A 27,746-nucleotide genomic window follows, 5' to 3' on the forward strand; every position below is an offset into this window, starting at 1 on the left:
AAATAGTTCTCTGCTGTCTGTTATCCACAAGGTAATCAGCTCTTTTGATCTCTGGGACTGCTAGCAAAATCTATCTCCTCATTCATGTTAAAAGTTTTGCTTAGTCACTTTTTCGATAACCCCAACTAAAGGTACAGAAGAGATAAAAGTACAGATGACTAACTTCTAATCACTGAAGTCTTTAAGAAAGGATAAAGTACAAGGATTTTTTTTGAGATCCACTTTATTCAAAGCAGAACTAGAAAGGCACCAAATTCTTATAGAACATAAATTCCTTTTGATGGGAAATATCTACTTCATTATAAACACAGAAATGTTTTTGATGAAGTGTGTTTTAAAGAATTTGTTTTAGATATAGCCTTGAGACCTTTTCAAATTATCTTTTGCTATATCCCTGCTAGCAGTAAATGAGCAAGGTAGTACAGTAGTGCAAGTTTAAGCTTAGTTTTCATTTTAACTTATCCCAGAGTATCATTTCTTTTAGGTTATCTCTGCATAAGCATTAGTGTTAAATCTAACTATTTGTTTGCTGTTAAGACATCACTGATATTCAAGTTGCATTTACCCATTACAGCTTAAGCCTTGTGTTTATTCTAACAACTAAGTCTATATACTAAGCACCTGAAATTGTTCTGTGCAATATAAATATATCAACTCTTTAAAAAAACCTTAAGAAGGAATAATTTGCATACAAGGAGACTGAGGAAACAAGGTAAACAATTTACACTATGTGATAGTTGGGGTGATAACTTGGATTTGAACCTGAACAGATGCAGAAGTAAACTTTATATAAAATTCCAAGTTTGAGTTTAGTGTTTTTATTTTCTTATTTTGGCTTCTGTCACCAACAGTTAAGAATATATCATTACCAGGAATTACTTTATAATGTATACTTTTCAAAGGTAACTTCTAACAAATTACACATCAGCTCATTCATTTCATTCTGTAGGCAGACCTGTTATATACAAAACTTTGCATTTCATTTTAACATCAAAAGGCAATCAGGTTGAAAGTTTTCAAAATTAACAATTTAATAATGCATATTTAGAAATGTGCTACACACAAACAGCACAGTAATATAAAATGCATACAATTTTGAACTACTTTTTAATGAACCCCTTAATATGGATGGGTTAAGTTTTGATAGTTACCAGATATTTTGAGGGCTCATTTTAAATATCATTTGGTCATGCAAATAAAAAAATAAATATGACAAATATATGGATTTTTGAAGTATAAATTGACATACAAATCTATATATTCTTAATAGTTTTCATTAAAGCATCTTTGAAGAAGCATTCCATAACATAAAGTTGAGAACTTGGATGTAAAGAAAAGGCATGAGGTTTTATTAGGAGTGTGTAATTCACAAATGAAATACTTACATAACAGCAAACACAAAGTTGTTAAACAAAGTGATATATTTAGTTACTTTACTCTCTAAGTCATTGACTTTAGAAAATCACACACTGGGACTGGGCAAAGATGTGCATGCCAGTGGCCCAGTCCCACAGGAGCTGGGGCAGGATCACTTGAGCCTTTGGGTTCAAGACCTGTTTGGGCAACATTATAAGGGCCAGCCTCAAAAACGAGGGGTTGGTAGGCAGGGCTACTCACTAGAAAAATTAGAAAATTCCCAATTGCAAATATTAACAGGGAAACACAAACAACTACAGGAGAAATCTAGAATTAAACTCTACTTTCTGAGAAGTCGTGAAGGAGTGATGGAACACGGCTCCTTGAAGATTGTCAAAGCTTTGCTTAGGACTTCTGCGGAGAAGGGTTGTAAAACATTGAAATTAAAACTCTATTCTTCTATCCGCACACACACCTGTGATAAGTCTTGTTTTCTTGATTCAGATGTCCAAAGTGCTAAACCACAGGATAGTAAATTGGGCTTAAAAATGTTCACATTCCTACTTCTTCAAAAGACAGCTCTGAGGCAGCTGGGGGAATATCCATTACCTTTTCTCATCTGAATAGCTTAAATAAAATTTAATGCATATGAGAAATATTAATTTAATCATAAGCAAGCTTGATAGAATTTACTATTTTAATTTTCATGGAAAATATACTACTTAAACATATTCTTTTTTGGGATTTAAGCCATCAAAACTTAATTGGGTTGCATTATTAATTTACAAAGTTAACACAGGAGAAATAAAGAAACTTTCCTGAACTAATTTAGACCAGTAGCCCTAACTCTAAGTAAAAATCAGAATCACCCAAAAAAGTTTAGGAAAAACTGAAGTCTGGTTCAATTTCCTAGAAATTACATTTTAATTGTTATGGGATGGGTGGGAAAGTTCCCATATGATTCTACAATGAAATGAGGCTGAGTATCATTGATTGGTAATAATGAATAATTGCTACTCAAGATGGATTTGATTTAAATAAATTAAAATTCAAGTAAGAGTACTTTCTTTGTGGCAGACATTATAATGAGGGCTAATAAAAGGATTTTTTTCCTATAAAAATTACTGGGTAATATTAATATTTATCCTCATCACTCGACTAGCTATATAAATTTACTAAAATAGTCCTCAAACTTTTATCCTGTTTGCTGTCATAAAAGTTTCCTTTCACTTTACTTACTAGACTGTTCTCCACTTGGAATTTTAACTGTAGTGATTACAAGCAAAACCTTTTTCTAGAGATATATGGAGCCTAACAACTTCATTTTCAAGTCATAGTATATGAGGTATTCTCCACTTCATATCTGAAGTCACAAAGCTATACTCTAAGAACTGAAATGAGATACTGCTTTGATGTTTAACAAAATCTCCTGGGTCAAGAATTAACACCCACTGGCATCAGTGCTGGCATTAAATTATCTTAAAAAAAAAATCTATGTCAGATCCTCTGGGAAACTAAAAGGAATGGGTCTTTAATGCAGAACATGTTTCTTGTGACCTATTTATAAAAGATTTCTTAGAAAACATTACAGAAGCATGGTTTCTAAGTCATATATAATTAGAGATTAGTTAACTCAAGGGAACTAACAATTTAAACTAAAAGTTTACAATTTTTATGAAAGATCAGTAGTTAAAATAAATAATAAAATATATACCACAATATAATTAAGAATTTAGTGTTTAAAAATAAATGTCACATTGTTTTGTGTTCAGTCAAACAGACTGACTGTAGTGGCTTAGATATCTAAGAATGATGAAGGTGTGACTTGAGACACAGAAAACCGATTTAAGGCCAGAGAGACTAAAATGAAAGAGATTACTATGATTACTCTAAAGCTTAGAGTTAGAATGACTGGGACTTTTCAGTATGACAATACGTCAAGAAGCAGAACACTTTGGAGAGCAAAAGTCAATGAATAGTCATGATTATGTAGCTCATATTAGAATACTGTGTGAAACAGAAAATACAGTATTAGTGAGCACCACTAGGAATATGCATAAAACTTTACCTGCCTAATGACTGTATTTTAGAGTGAAGTTAAGGACAAGTACGCAGTTACGTAAATGCATTCCTAAGCTAATGTGTCATAATTTATATGTTATATGAGTGATGTATGATTTATTCTTTCTAAACCTCAAAGAACACATAAACAGTATGCACTTGTAGTACAATGTCCCTTGGTTTAAGAGAAGAATTACTGAAGAAAAAAGAATGGCTTCAATGAATATCAATCCATTGCTGGATCCAAGAGTTTAAACAAAAAAAAAGGAGAGGAGAGCTCATAAATGAGAATTCACAAAACCCAGGACATACTGGACTAATCTCCAAAGGTTCCTCCTTGATATCCCATATTATTTCAATTCAGATTAGTAGATGGATCTGATAGCCCATCCACTCCTGTTCCCCCACCTCAAAAAAAAATCCCACACCCTTTTCTTTCTCTAATAAAAGTTTCAAGTTTGTCACCTGGCATTTAAGATTTCTCCTGTAGTCACCAAATTTGTGCCATATCTTATAAAACATATATCATGGGGCAGATACGTCTCCAATGAAAATCTTGTTTTGACCCCATGTAGAGGATCTTAGTTTCTGAAAAAAACAGTACGTATTCTTGACATTTTTCAGTTTCCAGTATGAGCAAACGCATGATATAGACTGAAGGTCTTTGATACCACTTTGATACCATGATAGAGAATAGTATTATTCTCCATTCAAAATACGTTCAATCTCTTCTAGTCTTTTCAAAGCAGCAACTCTTTTCTTCTCAATTTCTTTGATGTCTTTTGTTGTTTTATGGGGGGCCTCTTTGTCTGCACTTTTTGTTGATTGCTTGTTGGATTTCGAGTTTTTTTGATCATTTGTTTTCATGATTTGTTCTGGTCTGGGTTCACTTCTGATTTCTTTTACATCCTCAGAAGGGATTTCATCTCTTTCTTCCACACTGGAAGTCTTATCACCTGGAGACACTGGCTGCTCCACAATACCAGAAGAGGCAATTTTATCCCTGACTATACTCAAATGGCGTTGAATATATTCCTCATGAGGTGCTAACGCCAATGTTTCCACCAGGCATCGTTCAGCTTTCAGCAAGTCCTTCTCTTCAAAGTACACCACACAAAGGTTGTGCTTTCCTTGCACATTGCTTGGATCCATTTCCAATATCTTTTCAAAGCACTTTTTGGCTCCAGGTATATCCTTCTTTTGGTTCATCAGAATATCTCCTTTTAAAATGAGACCCTTGGTATGGTCAGGGTAGTATCTGAGCAGCTCTTCTAAAATTGGCAACGCCTTTAACTCCTTAGCAGTCTGCGAATACAGTAGAGCCAGGTTAAACAGAGCACTTCTGAAGTCAGCTTGTAATTTGATGGCTTTCTTCATCCAGATCTCAGCTTCAGAATCCTTTTTGTCATCCATGGCAAGCATGCCCAAGTTGAAATAGCCATTAGCATCTTGTGGCTCTTCATTTATGTAGTTTAGAAGCCGTTTTCTAGCTTCAGGTCTGAGTTTAGCTTCACCTAGAAGTAATTTTATTTAAAGGAGATAAATTATCAGTGAATCAACCATTTTCAGGTGCTGTTATATTACAAAATACAGCAACAAAGCAACTTATTTCTGTATGTAAATAAAAAAGTAGAAATCAAACTTTATAGGAAAGATAATGAGCTTGAAACACTCAAGTGATAAGTTTGTTTCCTTGTCATTCAGAACTGTGGAAGCCAGGAGAAATTTCTTTAGTCTGGAATCTAATAGGGCATTACAGGAAGAATAGGTAAGAGTTTAAGACATAGGATTTTCAAAGATGTGTATTCAAGCACAGTTCTGTTAGTATTTTGAGTTTATACACCAAACAAGTTCTTTAATTTCTCTTGGTTAATTTACTGAATTTTCTAAGAATTACAGGGTGTGTATGTACATGTACATATACACTATATATAAAAAGCTCAGCAAATATTACAATAACTATAAATTTCCAAGTTGGAGTTTTTGGTGTGTGAGCTCAAAAAATTTAGGAAGCTTCATGGTAAAAATACACTATTAAGTATAAAACTATAAAATGAGGTTTTGAAAATCAAATACCAACATAATTTTTAGTAGAATTTTTAAAAGTTCTTCATACATTTAGATGAGAACTTGTGTTGGATAATAAGCAATCCTCATAATTAAGGTTCTAAAACTACTAGTTTTTAGATTTGTACCTTTAAAATATCAACCATAAAGACCTCTTTATATTGTTTTAATTGACTATGATTAATGAAGAAATTATGAAAATAAATCAAAAGGCTCAGCTCTTAGATAAGTTCCTATCCATTAGCTATATGAATTTGGGGTACTCATTAGGTCTTTTTGGCCTCATTCTCTAGCCTATCAAATACAAGATTTGGGAAAGCAAAGTCCACTTAAGTTATAAGATATTTCTAATTTTGTGTTTCTTTTACTTCTGCAAAAGTTTAAAGAAATATATTCAACACATAAGTAGACATAAAGGAGATATTTTCAACATAAAAATTAATATTATAAATCATTTATGCTGTCTTATGCAGGAAAATATTCCTAGATTAACTATGGTTCAAAGACACAGATTTACTGTGATTGATCTTAGTTTACTAAATTATAGGAAATTAAAATAATATTTAAAAAACAAATTTAAAGATCTATTTAAAGATTATGGTTTGAAAGAAAACGGCCCTGAAGGGAGTGGAACTATTAGGAAGTGTGTCTGTCACTTTGTGGGTGGGCTTTGAGGTCTCCTATGCTCATGCTATGCCATGTCACAATTTTACTCCCTGTTGCCTGCAGATCAAGACGTAGGACTCTTCAGCACCATGTTTGCCTGCATGGCACCATGTTTCCTGCCATGATAATAATGGACTAAGCCTCTGAAGCTGTAAGCTACCAAATTAAATGTTTTCTTTATAGAAGTTGCTGTGGTCATGGTGTCTCTTCACAGCAATTGAAACCCTAACTAAGATAAAGATACACAAAGAATTTTCTTGTAAGTAAAAGTAAAGTAACATGAGATTAAAAATATGATAATGCCCTGGGATCCTCAAACACAGTTACAAAATTTCCCTCCACAACTGCTGCACTATTTGGACTTTATACTTATTATACAAGAAGTTTTATTATGTTTATATACTAGTTAAGTACTGGTTGCTAGAGTATCTGAAAAGTTTTAACACTCTAGAAAAATGAGCATGTAATACAGTCACATATGCCTGTTTGTGTTACCTGAAAGAGCTTTATGTCAGATACTTTAAATATTATTACAAGTTGTCTTACGTACACAATTTTGTTATAAGCAGCCCTTCCAAAAAGTGTTTGTTATGGGTTTTGCAATATTCTAATTGGCTCAACATAGACCTATTTTCTGGAAACTTACCTGATTCCTGCATTAAAATAGCAGAATTGAATAACGCTAGCTTATGTTTGGGATTTAGTTCCAAAGCCCGATTAAAGTTCTTCAGCGCTTCATTTGGTTCTTTAAGTTCAATCGAAACAATTGCCAAGTTGTACCACAGATCTGCATTATTTCTGTCCAGCTCTAGGGCTTTCAGATATGCCTCCTTGGCTTTGAGAGGCTTATTCATTTTTAAGAGCAACTCTCCCCTGTGGGAAGGAAACAGACAGGGCTTACCTTACAGTCTTACTAGCCACTTCTTCATAAACACCACTTTAGACTGGACGTAAGTCTTCCCACACAATGGCTTTATTTTCTTCTTTCACCTTACATTCTTAAAAAGTCTCTTAAAAATCGCTTTGTGAAATTAGCCTCAAATCTGAACTCTTATATATTTCCAAGTATTATAAAAAAACCTGCATATCTGACTTTGGATGATAATTGTAGAGAAGTAATCAGGAAAGGGTGACAGAAAATGTGTTCTTGGGCGAATCTTAGAGGAGACAACTGACTGCATGACATCACAGAAGCTATGACAGTGGCAGATCAGTGAATCAGATGATGACATTGGAACACTGGAAAAAAATATGCTTGTTACTGGGAATTTTGGGTCTTTACATCTGGTGCAAATGTCCAAATTAGCAGAGACTACAGAAATGTGAACTCTCTCTTTGTATATTAGCTTTGTCTCCTTCAAAGTATTCTTATAAATGACTATTCAAAAACAAGAAAGACAAAAAGGAATTTCCCAATGGTTGACCGGAGAGCACGTGTGCCACCTGCTGGAAGCTTAGGAACACACTAGAATGACCAGCTTAAAATCTATCCGTCCAGCATGGTTCCATTTGAGTTTGAGAACTTAACGTCATTTTGCTTAAAATTTGTGAAGTTACTTTTACTAAGATGAATACAGCAACTTCTGGGCATGAGACCAAGGTTATTATTTTAATGCAGAGATTATTGAGAGTCTTTATGAAATAACTGAGGACTGGATATGGAAAAAAAAAAAACAAAACAACCCAATATCCAGTTTAGGAATAGATTTTAATCTTTTAGCCTCAAAAAGTTAAATTCAGAATATACTTTCCTCAGGGAAACAATGCTATAAATTATGAGCTTCATGTTCAGTACATAAAAAAAGTTTAACGTGCAATGTCTCTTGAGTATAAAAGTGATAACATTTTTATATGAGAATATACAAAAATATTAACATGATGTCAGACCTTTTTTTTTTCTTTACTGTCAACCAAGAAGTCTGCTTTGTGGCAAAGGTGACAGAGACAGAGAGGCTGATTGAGACTGACTAACACTGTTTACAGGACACAAATGGATCTAACATGGAGCTGCTTCTAGACTCTTTTAGCTATTGTAATGATTTCCTTGTCAATTTCAAATTACTTAAGTTCAAGTGGTAGGTAATTTTGTTGAAACACCCATGCAGCTAGAGCTTCAGTTTACAGTGGTAATTCTAAGGTCAATCAGGATACCTGCTAATGTAAGCCTGCTTGAAGTCCGGCCTCATGCTTATTGCCTGTCGGTACAGCTGGTCGGCTTCCTCCAGGCGGGACTCATTTGCTCGGATGAGGTTGGCCAGATTGATATAAACATTTAAGTGATTTGGGGCAATTCTGGCTGCATATTTTTTACCAGGAATAATCTGTTTAGGAGAAAAACATGTTTGTATAATCGTACAGTACCAAATAAAAATAACTAAGTTTTCCTAGTGGCTCATTTCAAGTAACATAGAACCTAAGGTTTTGCTGATATATAACAAAATAAATCATAAAAAATACGAAAAGCAAGCAGGGCATTGTTGCACATGCCTTTAATCCCAGCACTAGAGAGGCAAAAATGGAGTTCTGCAACTAAGAGGCCAGCTTGTCTACACAGAAGAACCCAATAAAAAAAAAAAAAAAAAGAAAAGCACTTAGAAGCACCTGAAAATATAAATATAGTTTTGACACTGGAGATTTATATTGTTTTCATTCATGCCCGTTATGAATTTTTCTGGCTTTCTGTTTACACTTCTCTTCGTATTAAGTCAGATAAACCAGAACTTTTACAGGTCAAGGTCTTGCAGTCTCCAACACAAGATAAAAACCCATTTCAGTCCAACTCTGTTAGCTCTAATGCTATCAGGAAAGTTATTTCTTGGCTGCAACAGTAGGGCAGCTAGTTTTATTTTAGAGTCATGCTCAAACCTCACTTGTTCTGTAAAGTTGAAAAATACAATGCTCTAACTGAAATTCAGGTATTACACGGAATATAAATATGGATCTTTGGTACTACATATTCAATGACGTTATACCTGTATTATTGCAACAACTGATCAGCACAACAAAGCAGCAGAGGCAAGCCTGGCTGCTGTTTAACCACTTGTCTGAATTTCTCGGAGAAGAGTAATGCTGGACTTACTGTTTAAAGTACATAAGTCAAATTCTCTTCATTTGGTCATTGACGGCAACTTATAATCAGCATCAGATATTTATGTTCTAAGACTCAGCATTTACATGTGAACTATACCAAGCATTTTTAAAAAATCAATTGAGCAAGAAGTTACCTCTAGTCAGGAACAGCCTGGGGGTTATACTATAGTTTAGTATCATTTTTAGTAAAATTTTTCTGTTTAGGTAATTCTTACTCCTATGGACATGACACAGTAAATAAGGCTACTTACTTGAGGCATTAGTGATTTAGCCAACATATAAGATTCTTCTGCTTCTCTAGTTCTGTTTAAATTTTTGTAAGTTCTTCCTACGTTCATGTGGGCACCAATATCATCTAAAGCAAAACAAAACATTTCTTGTCAAATATACTAGGCATTTTTCATTGTCACCATTGAGAAGGCAGGTTCTGAGAAGCAAATAAGGAATGTGAGAGCGGACTGGCCCTGCTTTCTGTGAAGTTCGAAAACAACTTGGTATAATTTAGAATGGCCATGACTCATGAACAGTACAAAATGACTGAGACCCTCGAAGGACACAAAGTGCATGAAACATGGGAATCCAGAGTGCATCTTTGAAGGTTGAGGAAGAGAGACAAAGACAATGGACTATCTTCACTATATGTTCTACTACATCATACTACAGACAATTTGTTTCTATTTCCTTAATCTTACAATTCTGAAATTCACTAAAAAATGCAGTCCAACTCTACAAGTGAAAATGATTATGGGAATTCCTATAATTAGGACATGGGTTTAACTAACAAATATACATCATGGTAGAATTACAGCTAAGAAATGGAAAAACCTGTAATTAAGAGACAATTTTGTGAATGTGATCAGAGTAGAATGTCAGGTTGGTGTAGGTTGATGTAAGATGTTGTGGTCATTCTTTTTAAATCATGATACAGTCTTATGTAACTTAAAGAAAATTTAAAGTTAATACCAGAATGTCGAGATTTCTATCTCATTTCCTGATATGGAAAATAAAATGAACAGTAAATTTATTTAGGGGGTAAATAAATATGCATCTTTAAGAAAGATGAGGACTAATTACACAATAATTTAAAAAAGACCTAAGTCTAATAATTATTTCAAAGGTTTTGAATAAAGTTGAGAGGATCTTAAATCAGACCGTTTTTACTCAACATCAATATCTAACAGATATGACTGGGTTTCAGTTATGATTTCCACTTGCCTGAAACACTGATGATCTTGCAATTGTGGAACAGTAGTTCTCTGAGTGCAACTCCAGGACACATAGGGAGGGGCCAAGCATATGTATCTTGGGCATTCCCCTAGAAGGAGAGCACCAGTCCTAAGAGCTTGCTGGGTGATGCTCATTATGTTTCAACTGAGTGAAACTGCATAAAAACTGGCAGAGGAGTAAGTTTTGAGAACTAGATGTTCCTCATAATTTTGTTTCTAGTAGCCCTGAAGTGCAAATAATCCAACAGTCCGTGAATATATAAATGGATGGCCAAAGTGGTATATCCACATGAAGAAGTGCCACTCAGCCAAACTAAAGTATTTTTTAAAATTCACGAACAACATTGATGAGTATCAAAATAATTATACACAGCAAGAAATACAGAAAAATGAGTCCATAGAGGATGATTTTTTCTATATACAATCTTAGAAAAAGAAAAGAAATATATAGTACTTGAAAGCAATTCTATTTTATTTGGTGGAAAGGATTATAAAAAGATGAAAGATTTGGAGATGGTTGGATATTTTAATTATCTTGGTGGTAATGGTCTTATGGGTATGAAAACTTTCAGATTTCTAAATCATCTTTTTTTTTTAAAAACTATTCTATGTACAGCCTGTGATCCTCATAATTACCTTCAATGATTTATACTTACAAGGAGTTTTAATTCAAGGGCCATTCTCTAGCTATTAATTCTAACTTTTATGCTTTTTACTTTTATATTTTAACTATACATTTTAAGTATTTAAAAATACATGAATACACACTCACATATTTTTGTTGTGCATTTATATGTATTTTTTTAAACATATCTTTTATACCTTACAGCAAATATATTTCTTTGGAATATTTTGAGTTGGCTAATCAAAGCAACCAAGGACCCTAAAAAATTAATTTATTCCTATTTATATTAGTTAAGCAAAAAGCAGAGATAAGAGTTTCCTGATATCCTTCTACTTGCCTAGGGATATTCTTTCCAAATAGGAAGAAATTAGGGGTCTGACATCTGGCATAGACAATGAAAATCTCAAATGGTTGTTCCTCAGGAACTTCATTAGCAGACAGCCTTGCACACTACGCATGGCTCCCCTCTCACACAAAGCTCCAACCCTTATTCTGTAGTTACACCTATATAAGGCTCAGTCATTGTTGAAGCTCATACTATATTATGACTCCCATCCTTAGGCATGTAACAAAACTTGCATTTTTCCTGTTATTTGTTTGTTGTCAGTTTATATGACCAACGAAAATGATCAAATGTCAGAAAGAATAGAACAAATTCTCAACTACATTTCCCAGGGGAGCCTCGGGCAACAGTAAAATTGCTCTACTCAGTGCTGGGTTCTAGCAGCTCAAGCAGCACCTGACACAGGGTTATGTTTCAACATACAGGTGATGAGCACACTCTTGGAGCCGTCTGTATCATTCTCCTTTCAGCCCTCCTCCCTGGTGTACACAGGGTCTGGACTGTCGGCCAAAGGTCATGGATACAGGCTGTCTGCTCTTGGGAAGTGGTGGGACATTGAAGAGAGAACTAGTGGAAGAAGTCAGGGCAGTGCAGGGATGCCAAGAAGGGAATGCTTGAACTCAGGTCCTTTTCTGTTCCTCTTTGCTTCCTGGTTGTCATAAGGTGAGCAACCTCTTCTACTGTATAATAAGTACTGTCTTCCCAAAGGCTCAGAGCAATTGATCAAGTCACCTAAAACTTTCCTTGTCTTCTTTTATGCTGATTATCTCAGTATTCAATACAGTAATAGAAGCATGAATATTCACTGTATCCCACACCGTTAAATTAACTCCTTGTTTCCTAGTTGCATTGAAAATAACGTATTTGTTAATATAGCTTACCCTTACCTACTATATTATGATGGGCTAGACACTGGCCTAAGGCTTTTATAATGAGCATTTAATCCATACAAAAAGAGAGTTGATTACTTTTCAAAATGTGATACCTAGAAAATTTGTGATTGAACTCATTTTAATATAAGGTCTATTTGAGACCAGGTTCTAAGCATTTTTTTTTTTAAAAGACAGCTCATTTCTTAAAAAAAAGAATAAAAAAGAATATTTAACAGACAAGTACCTTAATCTGCTGAGGCCTCTCCTGACCTGACAGCCTCAGATTCTTATCTCTCTGTCCTCGTGTCCTAAGTGCTGACAGTGTAGGGCCATGGCACCATAAGAGGTTTCAGAGTCTAAGCTTTTAACCACCAAACAATTGCCTCGTCCAGCTTACCTTGGTCATTCTGTTACTTTTGGCAATATCTAGTAATGTCATACAAGAACATGGTATTCTCCCTGCCAAGTGACTATGAACATAGCCACATAGGAAGAAGTCAGAAGGCACATCATAAATGTTGTATTCAGTGTTTCCAGTCTATGTGCTTATCCAAAAGAAACCAGAATGATGTGGACCCTCTATCTTCCCAGTCTATGGCTTATTAAAACCTACTTCTGAACATGTTGATGGTGAAGTCATACTCGAGCTATATACAGGATATATGCTTAAAACAGAAATAAGTGAAAACTGAGGGGGCAATTACTTAAGACTGAGTGCTTACACATGCAACATTCTGTAATACACGACACCATTCACATAAACTGATCACTGGAAAATATATTTCACATATGCACTTGATTTAGTCTTTACAAAATTGCTGAAACAGAAATCACTACCCCAACACAGAAGTGAGAAAGACAAAAGTGAGGAGGCTTAAGTGTTGGGTATAAAGGTGATAACTTGAGCTGGCAAGATGGCTCATTTGTAAAGGCACCAAGCCTGGCAACCTGAATTCTTTCCCTTGGGCTAGACCGAAGGACAGAACTGACTCTCCTAGTTGTCTTGTGACCGCTACAAGTACATGCATACACACACACACACACACACTGCCACTAGCACATGTGTACACACACACATACACAGATTGCCACAAGCACATGCATACATACACACACACATACACACACACACACACACACACACACACACACACACACACACACACACACATATACACACACACACACACACGCAATGCAACAAATTTTTAAAAAGATAAAATTCCAGAATGAAAATCTAAGACTTTAATAAGAAATGAATTAGAATTACTACATTTAATGAATTTTGCCAGTGTAAAACATGAATCAGATGTTTATGTTGCTACAAGGAAGCTTCACATTTTCAACAAACCAGTATTGCAAACAAATTAAGAATTAAGTTAGTAAATATAACACACAAAATAAGTGTGTGTGTGTATCTTGCAGAAAAGATACGAAAGAAATTTACGGGGTCTACAAATAAGTGCTTTGGCTTAGCTAGAAGAGAAGATGTTTGAAAAGAGGCCATAGGAAACAGGTTATAAAAGACAAGTAACAGAAGTATGTATGGTAGAAGACAGATGGGAACAGAAAACATTCTATGCTCAAGATACACACATCAAAGAGGAGATATAGGACACATACCCCATCTTCCAAGAAAAACTAGCCTACATGAAAAGTCAAGGAAGATAGAATAGCAAGTTATATTTCTATACCCCTTTCTATCAAAATTGTCTTTTTTTTTTTAAACCAACCAGTTTCCCCTCCCTCTTCTTTACCTGTTCTTAACCCTCCCACTTCCTTTCTACTCCCCTCGCAATCCACTCCTCAGGAAGGGTAAGGCCTGCCATGAGTCAACAAAGCATGGCATATCAAGTTAAGGCAGGACTAAGCTCCTCCCCCCTGCATCAGGGCTGAGCAAGGCAGCCCACCATAGGGAATAGGTTCCAAAAAGCCAGCTCATGTGCCAGGGACAGATCCTGGTCCCACTGCTAGGGGCCCCCAAAACAGACCAAGCCACACAACTGTCACCCACATGCAGAGGGCCTAGGTTAGTCCCACGCAGGCTCCCTAGATGTTGGTTCAGAGTCCATGAGCTCCCACATGCTCAGGTCAGCTGTCTCTGTGGTTTCCCCCATTATGATCCTGACCCACTTTGCTCCTACAATCTCTCCTCCCTCTCTTCAACTTCTGGAGCTCGGCCCAATGCCTGGCTGTGGATCTCTGCATCTGCTTCCAGCAGTCACAGGATGAAGGCTCTCTGATGACAGTTAGGGTAGTTACCACTGATTACAGGAGAAGGCCAGTCCAGGCACCCTCTCCACTATTGCTCGGAGTTTTAGCTTGGGTCATCCTTGTGGATTTCTGTGATTTTCCCTGGTACCAGGGTTCTCCCTAACACCACAATGCCTCCCTCTATCAAGATATCTCTTTCATTGCTGTCCCTCTGTCTTAATGACATAGTTGCTCTGTACCTCTTTCTGTGGTGACTATGACCTTTTCTTATTCTTTGTAACACTGGGCCTGGAGGAAGAGTGGGTATTATCATGAATGCCAGTTTTTAATTCCAGACAATTGTGAGTCCTTTTAAAAGTATCTCTCAACTCTGATGACTATTAAACTGCTTATCTAATCTATTTTTACAGCTACCAATATTTGACTCTGACAGCTGACCTGAACTAGTGGGAGCTCAGGGACTCTAGACCAACAGCTAGGGAGCCTGCATGGGACCGACCTAGGTCCTCTGCAATGTGGGTGACAGTTGTGTAGCTTGGTCTGTTTGTGGGGCCCCTAGCAGTAGGACTCAGAGAGTCAAATATCCTGGAGCTCTTGGGCTCTCTCTAACATTACAACTGTCAAAATTCTTTAATTTCAACAATCTATATACATGCAACTATTTTTTCTTTTAGGGTTTTTTTTTTTTTGTGTGTGTGTGTGTGTGTGAGAGAGAGAGAGAGACAGACAGACAGAGAGACAGAGACAGAGAGACAGAGACAGAGACAGAGAGACAGAGAGAGACAGAGAGGCAGCCCTTTCTCTACAAAGCCCTGTCCATCCTGGAACTTACTATGTAGACCAGGCTGGCACTGAACTTAGAGATCCACTTATCTCTGCCTCCCAAGTGCTGGTGTTAAAGGAGTGTGACACTATACTTGGCATACACATGGTATTTTCTAACACTGTGCCCAATTCATGGGATAGTTAGAATATGGGGATCGTTCCATTTGTCTTTGAATAGAATCGAATGTTGGTATCTGGTGGTATCAGTAGTTGGATGCAACCTTTAGTAAAATAATTCTGCAAACTTGAAATGTCAGTAGCACTCTTCTTAAAAAAACCACTACTCCAGTTATATGCTACTCAGATACCAACATTTCTTCAGATAGATCTGATCTCGGCACTTTTCTCCCATCCCTTTGGAATCAATTTAGATTATAAACATTGATCCCTTAGCCTTTTCTTCCTTAGTAAAACACATCTGAAAAAAAATTCTAATTCTTATTAACAGAGTAATTCATGCCTCAAGATCATCACCTTAGCTGGAAAGTAAGGGGAGAAAAACATTTAACTATATCAACAGATTGACTTTTCAGTTATTACTAATCTCAAGCAGGGTGCTAATGCTGCTTGGCAACTGTAATGTTTTTCTAGCTGCCTTCCTCTGCTTCATGTGGATAAATCATATGAGAGCTTACAAGAAATGTACAATTCAAGGTTATACCTATATCTGCACCAGAATATCACTAGAACAAGATCTCTAGGAGACTGATATGCACACTGAAGTTTGCGAAGCACTGTCTTACAGGACCATTTTGCATTCTCCCTGTTCATACATCTCAAACAGTCCTTTCCTTTGCTGTCTACTAGTGACTGTACTTTTGCACTGACGAAACAGAAGCCAACAGAAGGCGACTTCAGGTTACTACAGATTACTGACTCACTGACTCACCTCCCATCCACGGTCTACACTGTGCCTTCTTAGTGACCACAATTTATTCTAGGTCCTACAAGTAATGCAGCCTGTACACCAGATCCGGCCTATCTTCCCACAATGCACCATTACTTTTCTCAGCTACATGGATACACTTGACCTCCGCCTTGTTTCTCCCAAAGAAACGACGCTGTCATTCTGACATCTTCTCTGGCCTATCACCACAGCATTAGTCACAACACCCGTTCATTTTTTCCTATGGTGTCTTCAATAATTCTTCCTCTACCCCCTTGAACTCAGCTGAATCAACCGTGTGCCCTCACTCCACCTACTGTGCACATTAGTGCCATCTAACAACTACAATTTTATTAAAGCCTTAGGAAAGAAGCTATTCGTCACTTTAGTAATTTAGTAAACAGTGTTTACCTGGCTGAACATAGGTAGCCTGCAAGAAGTATTTCAAAGCTCTCTCAAAGTTCTTCTCATTTTCCAGAGCATGACCCACATTATTCCATAATTTGGCATTGTTTTTATTCACCTTAAACACAAGTAAAAACATAATGAGCTATAATCAGAAAAATAGCACCACTACCAACAATCCAAAAACCTCCAGCTCATAGACCTTTGTTTGGTTGACTATTGGGAAAGGAAATGTTTTATGGAAATACTCCGAAAATAAGACAAAGTCCACTTTCCTCTAACGTATCATAAAACAACATCACTTTGATTTCGTTTATGTTTCAGAAATGTTCCCAAAGTTTTATTTGACTAGAGCACAATCCTGTTTGAAAACTACTGCAGTAGTATTTGTATTCTGTTTAGGAGAGAAGGTACTAGAATATAAGAATATATTTTGGTTGGACATGTTTAAAGCTATTTACATAGTTTACTATGGAAATAGAAATGCTGAGATTAAAGTTGTGAAATCCATGTGTATGTTTCAAGCTCACAGATGGGTAAAACATGATACATAGCCAAAGTAGCTGCAGTGATTGGAATTGTAGGCTTTATTTAGCGTCCTGAGAATAAATGCAGACAAAATTCCTAATAATTATGGGATGCCATTAATATACAAAAGTTATGGATTTAATATGGCAATGATGCTTCAATTACCTACACAGTTAGGAGGGAAGTAAAACTGCACGATACAAGAAGGATCATCTGCTGTGCGATATTTTGTGTTCTGACAAATGAAGCTTGCATGGAGATCAGAGTGCGGAGCCAGCCACTAGCTAGCCATAGAGGCCAGGCAGTGCTGGCTCACACCTTCAATTCCAGCACAATCAGGAGACAGAGACAGGAATATAAGGCAGGTGAAGATAGGATCTTGGTCCCATTTGGTCTTAAGATCTGTAGAGGTAAGAAGTGTCTAGTGGCTGCTTCTCTGCTTCTCTGATCTTTCAGATTATTACCCTGATATTTGACTCTTGGTTTTCATTGATAAGACTAGTCAGGATCACACTTCATCTGGTTAGGTATAGTACTATCTTAAAATTTAAACTTTCTGTTTTGATATTAATGATGTTTAAGTTTTCTACAGTGAACAATAAACTTTCCTAACAGCAATCTCTAAAGTCTCCAAAAAGATGATGGGGCCCCTCAATGATGATTCTACCTGGACTATGGTAATGCCACTAAGCTGACAAACAGTACCTAAAGATTGGCTTTGGACTACAAACTTCTCAGGACAACTTCAAGGTGGCTAGCAGAGATGGTCCAGCTGCACAGACTACTCTAGCCAGGACTTGAGACAAGCCCTTCATTTTCCCATTACACAGATACTGGACAACAATGATACAGTTAGTTGTGGTGATATGCTGTGTACCTTAATAAACTTGTCTGAAATGTGGTGATATATTGTGTACCCTAATAAACTTGCCTGAGAATCAGAGGACAGAGCCAGCCATTAGATTAGAAACAGAGCCAGGCAGTGTTGGCACACACCTTTAATCCCAGCACTTGAGATCTCATGTGTTTGCTTGGTAAGCACAAACGCCTTTAATCCCAGAAAGTAATATGGCAGGGCAGAGAAAGGTATATAAGGCATGAGGAAACAGGAACTCACTCTCTTTAGGCTGAGGATTCCGTAGAGTTAAAAACTAGTGGCTGGCTATTCTGCTTCTCTGACCCTCAGGCAAGTTTATTAGAGTAAGCAATATATCACCACAGTTGGCTCTTCCTGGACTTGACAATTATCCCATATTTTCAGAGTCCCCTAAAGATGCTGCCACCTCCAGACAGGACAAAGTAATTTTAAGAACAGGATGCCCAGATTCCTAAGAGATAGGGTGGGTGGTTTTTGGTCGTTCAGTAGGTGATGGATATTTCTCATCATTTAGGGGGGCTGGTTACAAGTTATTATTGGTAATGGTCAGGAAAAAGCTGAACAAAGGAGATTAGATTCAGAGATGTTGTTCTAAAAAGAACAAGGGGGATAGAAATAGGATAAAAAGGTAGAGGACTGAATCTACTTTTAGACCAAAAACAGCAACTATTAGTTTTAAATATTTTACACTGGCTTGGATTTTTGTACATTGATACAAATTTGAGATTATTTTTGTTATACTGTATATATGTTACAGAAATGATAGGATAAAAAGGTAGATTATTGAATCTACTTTAAACCAAAAAAGCAACTACTAGCTTTAAATATTTTACATTGATATGGATTTTTGTATATTGATACAAATTTAAGTTTATTTTGGTTAGAACATACTGTACATACATTGCTACTCTTGCTCAAGGCATTGTACCTACACAGCTCATCTAACAATGTAATGTAAATTTCAAGTCCTTGAAAATTATTATTACAAACTATTTAGAATAATAAAGAAATGCAGGTTAGTAGTAGTTAGTCACCTATTTCAATCAAATTTGTAGTCATGTTAGGTGTGTTTTCAAGGTCAAACAGAGATATATTTTAGATAGACAGGTGGTCTTCAAACACTTCAGAGATCTACAGAATATGGCATTTAATATCTCTTAATAACATAAGATGCCTTCCCTCCCTCCCTCCCTCCCTACCCCCCCTCTGTGTGTATGTCTCTCTCTGTCTGTCTGTCTCTCTTTCATTTTTAATGACAATGAGACATGTCTGCTCCTGGCAGCACCAATCTACTTCAAAGAAGATGATGGGCATTGAAGAAACTCCATATGTTACTTTCTTTGTGGCAAAAGTTAAAAATTGGGCAAGAAACTGCCCTTGCCTCAACTGCTGACAGTATTCTGTCCAAAATGGACAAGCAGGACAGAAAAGAAAGTGACTGCAGAACTTTGCCAAAACAAGGTGGGACAGTCCCTCGAAAATCCTGCTTCACAGATAAGTCTGTCAATATTCTAGGCCTGTAGGTCGAAGATGGAGGCCCCAACACTGCAGAGGAATCTTGGGTGACTGTCCAGGCAGCCAGCTGTTTCATTTCTTATTTTCGGAAGTTGTTTGCTTTACACTTCCTGTTCACTCAGGTAATATATCCTTCTCAGGTCTCTGATGGAGTTGAAGACTTTATAGTTATAGTTTTCCCTTTTTACAAATTCAGAAAAGACACGCACAAAAGAGGTGTAAAGTGTATAAGGTTGAGAGACATCAAAAGAAAGTTTGGGTTGGTAATGCAAGTTAGGATAGAAAGTTAACTAGGTACAACACTTTGGACTCAACAAGATAGGACAGATAATAGAATATTTTCTCTGAATTTGTCAAATGCTAATTGATTAGATATTGCTAATGTAATTATTGCCGGTATATATTTATATGTGTTTATTGTACTTATTGTATACAGTTTTTCTTTGCTTTTTGTTTAGACAAAATTAAGAGGCCAGGGGGTGGTTGCTCACACCTTTGATCCCAGTACTTGGGGGGCTCACATCTTTAATCCCAGCACAATTTGGAGGTGGAGACAGGAATATAAGGTGGGTAGAGACAGGTTCTAGGCCCCGTTCAGTCTGAGGATTCATAGAGGTAAGAAGTCTCTAGTGGCTGCTGCTCTGCTTCTCTGATCTTTCAGGTTGTTAGCCTGATATCTGACTCCGGGTTTTAATTGATAAGACAAATTAGGATTTCACTTCAATCATCCAATCTTAAGTAGATGTTATATAAAGATAGCTCATGAAGCAGATGATTCAATAAAGCTAAGTAATGGAAATAAAGAAGATGTCAAAAGGAGGGGCTGGAGGAATGGCTCAGCAGTTTAAAGCATGGACTGTGCTCACAGAGGACTTGAGTTTGCTTTCTACTACTCAGATCAGGCTGCTTCAGGGAAATTCAACACCTCTGGCCTCAGTGAGCACCTGAACTCACATGCACATACCCACACACAGACATCTGCACATATATACAATTAAGAAAAAGAAATAGTCAAAAGAAAATATGAGTTTAGAGATTTGGAAAGGATAAGAGAGAACAAAAGCTTGGGGGAAAAATTCCATTTTTAAATAAAATTCTGTCTACTCACTCTGTTACTAACAGCGCTGAACCAGTACACTCCTTCACACAGCAGGGTGACACTTGTGTTATATATTTCATCTCACTGAACTAATAATGCATTGATTTTAGAACTCTCATTATTCTATATACCATTAACACTAACAAAGCCACCAATGAACTGTGAGCTGTCATATCCTATACTACCATGCTATTAAGACACTGAATGGTAAAAACTGTGCACCTAAGAACTAAGAAGACATAGTTTTCTACGTAAAAATTTTGCCATGTGACTTTCACAAGAATTTAGTATACCATTCACAGAACTACTTATATATTCTTTTGACATATAATTAAATAGTACTTAGGGAGTTGGTTATAGTATATATTATATAAAAACAATTTATTGCTTCTTGGCTAAAATGGAAGTAAATGTCTGCCTAAAAGTATAGTAAAACGGTTTCACAAAGACATACTTTCCTGTCCTCTGAGTAATAATACTTTACCTTTAATGCTGACATAAACAATGTATATTCAGACTCCCAGTCCCAATTCCTATGGAGTGTTTTCAGGGCATGGGTTAATATCACCATGGACAGACAAATCCAAGAGAGTTTTTTCAATACACTGTTCAAAAGATATAAGAAGAAAAAAAGTACTGTCTTCATTACCAAAAGCATTTTACATCTTAGAAGAGGTAACAAATATGTTAAACATCTCCAAATTATCATTTTGAATTCATTCTAACAACTTCCACAATTAGAAAGCACAACACCCCCAAATTAAATATTATAAATATGGCCTTCCAATTGAGACTTCACTGATATTTTATTCAGTCTTTGGGTTTGTAGATCTATTACAAAATTCCCATAGGACAGCAAAGTCTGAGGATGCTCAAGTCCTCATCTAAGATGGTAAACATTTGCAGAGCCTACACAACTTTCCTATATATTTTAAACAATGCTTAATGACTGTGCAAGAGTTAATAGTTTACTGTTAAGGGACAATGATATGTAAAAAGTCTACACATATTGGTACAAATGCAATTTTTTTCTAATACATTGCTCTTCTAGTCTTTGATTATTTTTATTTATACTTTAAGGTCAGAACTGTCTGTTAAAAAACAGAGGAAAATCTATAAACAGACGCCAATCCCAAAACTTTAGGCTAATTGTTGACATCTGATTCTTCACTTATAACAGGAGGATTACGTCAATCTCTATTATCTCACTTAGTTAATATTTTGAGACTGTCTGTGCTTTGGATCTCTAACATGGTTCAATAGCTTACATTTCGACAGATCCACTTAGGCAGAACAAGATAATATGGATCAGATAGCATCACTGGAAGAATTACAATGTAAACTGTAATTAACAATTTTGTTTACTAGATGCATGACTTCGGGCAATTCAGGTAACTTGCATGAGCTTCAATTTTCACATTTGCACAGGAGGGCAGGTGTGTTAAGATTAAATGAGAAAATAATTCTAAATGTCTATCATGAATAATCCTTGGCACATAGTAGGCCCTAAAAATTGGTGACGATAACAACTGGATACACTGGTAGAAATTACAAGAAAGGTTTGATAGATATGGCTGATAATTGTGAAACTAAATAGGACAGTTTACTGAGTGCATGTGTGTCAAAAGAGGTTAGATGCAAAATGCAGAAAAAAAGGGAAATATTGAAAGAATGGATATAGTATGAAGCTTCTGAGCTAGAACTTACATAAGATAATGAGGTGGGGGATAAGTTTATAAAAACCATGGAAATAATTTTTAAATAAAAGTCTTAACTGGATATAAGAGGAGGCAATATGCAAGGGATGCTAAGATTGATGTAGAGAGTCAGCTGTAAATCAAAATTAGTATCATTTATTGGTATATTAAATGTACATAATCCCTTTGGTTATGGCAGCTTCTAAGCATCCTGTTCCTTAACTGTTAAAGCACCACAGAAACCTACATTACTTTATAATGAAGATGGCGATAGAAAATTAGGAATGCTTGCTAAGTACCTTTTAGACACACCCAGACTCAGTATGACTAATAGGATGGCCATATCTTAGTCACTGCATATGAAAGTGGGAATGGTCGTTTGGGCCTGAGTTTCAACAACAGTGTCATTGTTTCACTTGGGTCTGACTCAGATGGTCGTCTTGGGCTGTAATATAAATTATATAGAGAACACAGAGGGAGTAGGTGGTGAAGAGCTTTTCTAACTTGAATTACAGCTATCAAGATGAAAAGACTAAAAGTATGGCTTAGAAAACTGGACTACATACAGACTAACACACTAACACATTAAATTTTAATGTTTTTAATTCTAAATTTAATAATATCAGACAAACTAGCATTTAATTCACCTTTTGTTTGAAATTTTTTGCCATCCATGAGCTACTAAAATACAGAACCCCATGCTAGGAACATATAATACTCGCTCAGCAACAACAAATCCAACAGGAAAGAAAAGGTTGGATGCAGGAATAAATGGTAATGCCATTAAACAAAGTGCCTAGAATGAAAAAAAAAAGATAGCACATTAAATTAAAAAAATACACAGATGACAAACAATAAAAGCTTTTATAATTTATTTTGAGTAAATGAGTTTGTAGAATATTTTAGATAATACTACCATGAACAATGAACATAAAGGCAACACGGGTAGTAATAAACATTAGTATGTACATCAGCAAGATAAGAAGGAAGTTTTTGATTTACAGGATTTACTTTGGGAGGCTGCCTACAGACTTTATGAGTTATCATTTGAAATTAGACTCTGAACCTTTTACAGCATTGGAGATATGAAAACATAATTAGCAATACTTCACTTGTTCTGTGAGAAATACAACTTTTAGCTAAGTTTACTACCAAGGTTCACTTATTTAAATTACTTTTTAAAAGAGTATTTTGAAAAATAGTAAAAAATTCAAAAAAAATGGGCAGAGAAGACATACGAGCAACCAAGAGCTGTATGAAAAATGCTCTATATTACTAATCATCAGAGAAATGCAAACTTAAAGTTTAATGAACTCCGTCAGAGTTAGAGTGCCATTGTCAGAAAGACAACAGAAAGCAAGTGTTGAGAAGAATGTAGAGAAATGTTAACCAATGCATACTTAATGATAGGAACTGAATTGTAGCGGGTAGCCATTCCAGCTTTGGTCTGGAAGTTCCAACCCCCATTGAGGCTTTGGTAACTATCACGCCTACAAGGCGGGGCCAAGAGAGGGCCCTGAAGACCCGAGATCCGGATGCTCTGCGTTCTCGTTTCCTGGACCCTGGATGCTGGAGATAGACAGAGCAGAGTTCTCCAGAGAACTCTGCCGGACTGCGCTGCATCTTTACCAGATCCTGCCTGCAACCTACCTATCCCTTCATTTGTAAGTTATGCCACTAAATAAATCTCCCTTTTAACTACATGGAATGGCCTTAATAATTTCACCAATACTGAATTAGCAATGTTATTACATGCAACAGGATGGGAATGCCTCAAGATATTAAAAAGAGTCATACAATCCAGCGATCCCACTAGTTTATATCGAAAAGAAGGAAACCCACACACTGTAACATATCTACCCTTCCATTCTTGCACCACGGTTCAGAATAGCCAGCAAATGGAACCAACTTAGTGATGGGCAGATGGATGAAAAGATAAAATAGGGCATATATGCACAAGAAAATCCTATTTAGCCTTAAAAGGAGGAAGAAACTCTTGCTATTTGCAACAGGGATGAAAGTGCTGGACATTATATAATATGCCATACTCCTGATACTTTCATTTGTATATGGACTATAAAAAAGTAATGTCAGCCGGGCGGTGGTGGCGCACGCCTTTAATCCCAGCACTCGGGAGGCAGAGCCAGGCGGATCTCTGTGAGTTCGAGGCCGGCCTGGGCTACCAAGTGAGTTCCAGGAAAAGGCGCAAAGCTACACAGAGAAACCCTGTCTTGAAAAAAACAAAAAAAACAAAAAAGCAAAACAAAAACAAAAACAAAAAAAAGTAATGTCATAAACTGAGAACAGAATGGTGTTTACCAGAGTGAGGCAGAGGCGTCTGGGGAGATGTTGGTCAAGGGACATAAACTTTTGTTACACAGGAAGAAAGAAATGAAAAAGAAGAAAAAACCTTACACACCCCATTTTTGTGCATGTGGTAACAGTAAGCTGAGAAAATGTCAATAGATTTTTCAGGAAAACAAAATCACCAAGGTTGGTAACAGACAAAAACGTTGGTTTCTAGAACACTACTACAAGAAACCCCATAATACTGGAGTCTGAAAGATTGAAGTAAGGTATGGTTTAGATTAGACATGGACGTCTGGTTCTATAGCTTGTAGATATTCTGGTTCTAAAACTTGTATAATATTCTGGTTCTATAGTTTGTATAATATTCTTTTTTCAAAGAAGATCTTTCTAAACGGTGTTTTTTTTATTATTATTTTTATTTTAGGTGTGTGGGTGTTTTGCCTGCATGTGTATCTGTGCTGTGCCTACAGAAGTCAGAAGAGGGTATCAGATGCCCTGAGAACGGATGTACACATCTTTGTGAACTACAATACGGGCGCTGGGAATTGAATCTGGGTCCTCTGGAAGAGCAGCTGTGCTTTCAACTTCTGAGCCATCTCTCCAGCCCTCTTGGAATTCTAATGAGTTACATGTTTAAAAAGAGGTTTATACTATGCATGTAAAAATAAAACTGTCCCTTTAAATCAGTAGATTTTATTCTTTAAAGCAATCACTAAAATGGTAGCATTGCATACTGAGAAAAACGTGAGGATATTCAGATTTCCTGTCCTTCAGAAAATGGGATGATATGTGGCTTCTTGACTATAAAGCGACCCATGACTAAGCATATAAATAACATGGGAGGATTTAAATTTGATGGCTTAGGACTTGTAGCTGTGGACATTTGCTTCCGTATTTTGTTTCCCTTCTCTCTCTCTCTCTCTTTTTTTTTTAATTTTGTTTTTGAGATAGGATTTCTTGTAGCTTAGGCTGGCCTTGAAATTGCTATGTTGTCAAGGATGACCTTGAACTTCTGATCTTCCTGTCTTCACCTAGGGCCTCATGCACATCAGCAGAGCAACCTGTCCAGTCAGCTACATCCCTAGGCCCCTGTTTTGTTTTATAGGACTTACTTGAATATGCAATTTAATGCTTCAGTTTCAGAAATCTGAAGCTTTCGAAAGGACCCGAGGAAGGGCCGTCTCTTTTCTTATACTTCATTAATGAGATGAAGATGAAGCTGCATCACATCAATTAACTGGTCTGAAATTTCAGTATTTAAAAAAATCAAAGCACAAACTATTAAGGATTTTTTTTTACTTCTCATTTCCTAGAGACACATGATTAATAAAACAACCACATAGAGTAAAGCTATTTAGCTACATTAATGACTAAATTACAGAAACAAGGAAAATGATCACTCAAAGTCTGACTGTGTCTTTTTAATGATTACTTAGAAATCTTAATTAATGAAGTACTATTTAATGTATGCCAATCTTGCTAACTATGATTAGCCTATAGTTTTCTTCTGCTAATAATAGAAAGTCCTTTTGAGAAAATATTATAGGCCGGAGAAATAGCTTAGCAGTTAAAAGAGCTTGTTCTTCAAAAGAACCTGGGTTTAGTTCATAATACCCTCAGTGGCAGCTCACAACTGTCTGTAACTCCAGTCTTAGGGGATCCAATGCCTTCTTCTGGGCCCTGTAAGCACCAGGCACACACACATGGTACACAGACAGAGATGAAGGCAAAATATTCATATGTAAGAAAAAAAAATCTAAACAATAAAAAAAAATAGGGGTATTAGTGGCAAGAGCCAAGAGTTTAAAGATAAATCCCAAACTTAATTCTTTTGTAATATAAACTATTCAATCATCCTGAGAATACTTCCTTATAAGCAAAAATGGGGACAAACAACTCTTGCATTATGTTGTTGATATATATTTAATATCTTAATATATACCTAATATGGAATCTGTCTTTGGGCACTACTTTCTTGTCCTGCTTCTTCTGACATCTTTAGAAAAGTCAACATTTAAGAAAATTAGCATGACTTAAGAGTATATGCAAAACAGTTATGTCCAAGGGCATAATTTTTCTTTTACATATATGAAATAACATATAACTTAAGTAAATCATTAAGTAAATTTATTTCATTGCTTTTATTTTTTTAATCTATCTGCCTATATCTTTTTATTTGCTAAACTTGGAGTCTCCTATCTTTCAACTGTCCTTTTAGCACAAGTTCAAAAGTAAATATATTTATTTTGTGTGAATTTACTTAAGCAGCAATGGACTCTTAGGAAAAGTATTAAGACTGGACTGACAAAATTCATATCATCATAAGTTCAAGGTCACCAACTTCAGATCACTCCCAGACTCCTCAGGCTTTCTAGGTTTCCCTGCTATGTATAATTCCATTCTCTTTGATTGTTTTGAATCTTGACTGCTTTTATCAAACTTCTCACCCATGTTTTTATCAGGAAACCATTGTTTCTAATTTATGGAGGGAAAGCTAAAGGGTGAGGACTAAAAAACACAGAACAAAAGAGAAACAACTCTCATCTGCCTTTACTAACTAACCTCACCAACGTTGACATTGCTGCTTCTTCATTTCCTTCATGTAACAGAACAGTGAATTTACCCGTCCAACTGAAACCACATTTTTGCTAGGTATTCTGCTGATCTTCACAAACCTACTAGTTACCCACTTTCTTACTTATTCAATGGCTTTCTACATAAATCTAGTCAGCATACCTAAATTTAAACCTGTTGCCTCTGGAACCTTAGATATCATTTTGTGTACCTGTCTCCCCATTTATTACATCCCTTACCCATAAAACAATTGTGGGACAAAATTTTTAAAGCTGTGGTTACAACCACTTGCTTTAAAGCCACTTAACGGTTCAACTAAATAATTCTGAAATTACAAAGGCAACCCATTAGTGATATCTTTGTTTCTAAAAAGTCCACAACACAAATGAAATGCTTTTTAAGTATCAACCAATGGTCTATCTAATATGAACTAGCTCTCATTTTTCTCATGTTCCAGTAAAACTGCTTCAGTGATACCTTGTCAAATCCAACATTTTCAAATAGATCTCA

The 27,746-nt window shown here is 36.1% G+C and overlaps 1 protein-coding gene across 3 annotated transcripts in view; it reads right to left on the reverse strand.

Moving 5' to 3' along the window:
* Positions 1 to 802: 802 nt before the first annotated feature.
* Positions 803 to 27,746, reverse strand: part of Tmtc3 (transmembrane O-mannosyltransferase targeting cadherins 3) — a 58,055-nt gene continuing 31,111 nt past the window's right edge. For all 3 annotated transcript variants that reach the window (XM_052753220.1, XM_052753219.1, XM_052753221.1), the window contains 7 exons: positions 23,000 to 23,148; positions 21,140 to 21,260; positions 16,643 to 16,754; positions 9,492 to 9,595; positions 8,302 to 8,471; positions 6,797 to 7,023; positions 803 to 4,931 (listed from right to left, as the gene is read on the reverse strand). In XM_052753220.1, coding sequence (XP_052609180.1) covers positions 4,117 to 4,931; positions 6,797 to 7,023; positions 8,302 to 8,471; positions 9,492 to 9,595; positions 16,643 to 16,754; positions 21,140 to 21,260; positions 23,000 to 23,148 — 1,698 coding nt within the window. In that variant the 3' untranslated portion in view covers positions 803 to 4,116. The remainder of the gene's footprint in view (positions 4,932 to 6,796; positions 7,024 to 8,301; positions 8,472 to 9,491; positions 9,596 to 16,642; positions 16,755 to 21,139; positions 21,261 to 22,999; positions 23,149 to 27,746) is intronic.

This window comes from Peromyscus californicus, unplaced genomic scaffold (assembly GCF_007827085.1).
Source record: "Peromyscus californicus insignis strain IS unplaced genomic scaffold, ASM782708v3 Scaffold_24__1_contigs__length_46423439, whole genome shotgun sequence".
Classification (NCBI taxonomy): domain Eukaryota; kingdom Metazoa; phylum Chordata; class Mammalia; order Rodentia; family Cricetidae; genus Peromyscus; species Peromyscus californicus.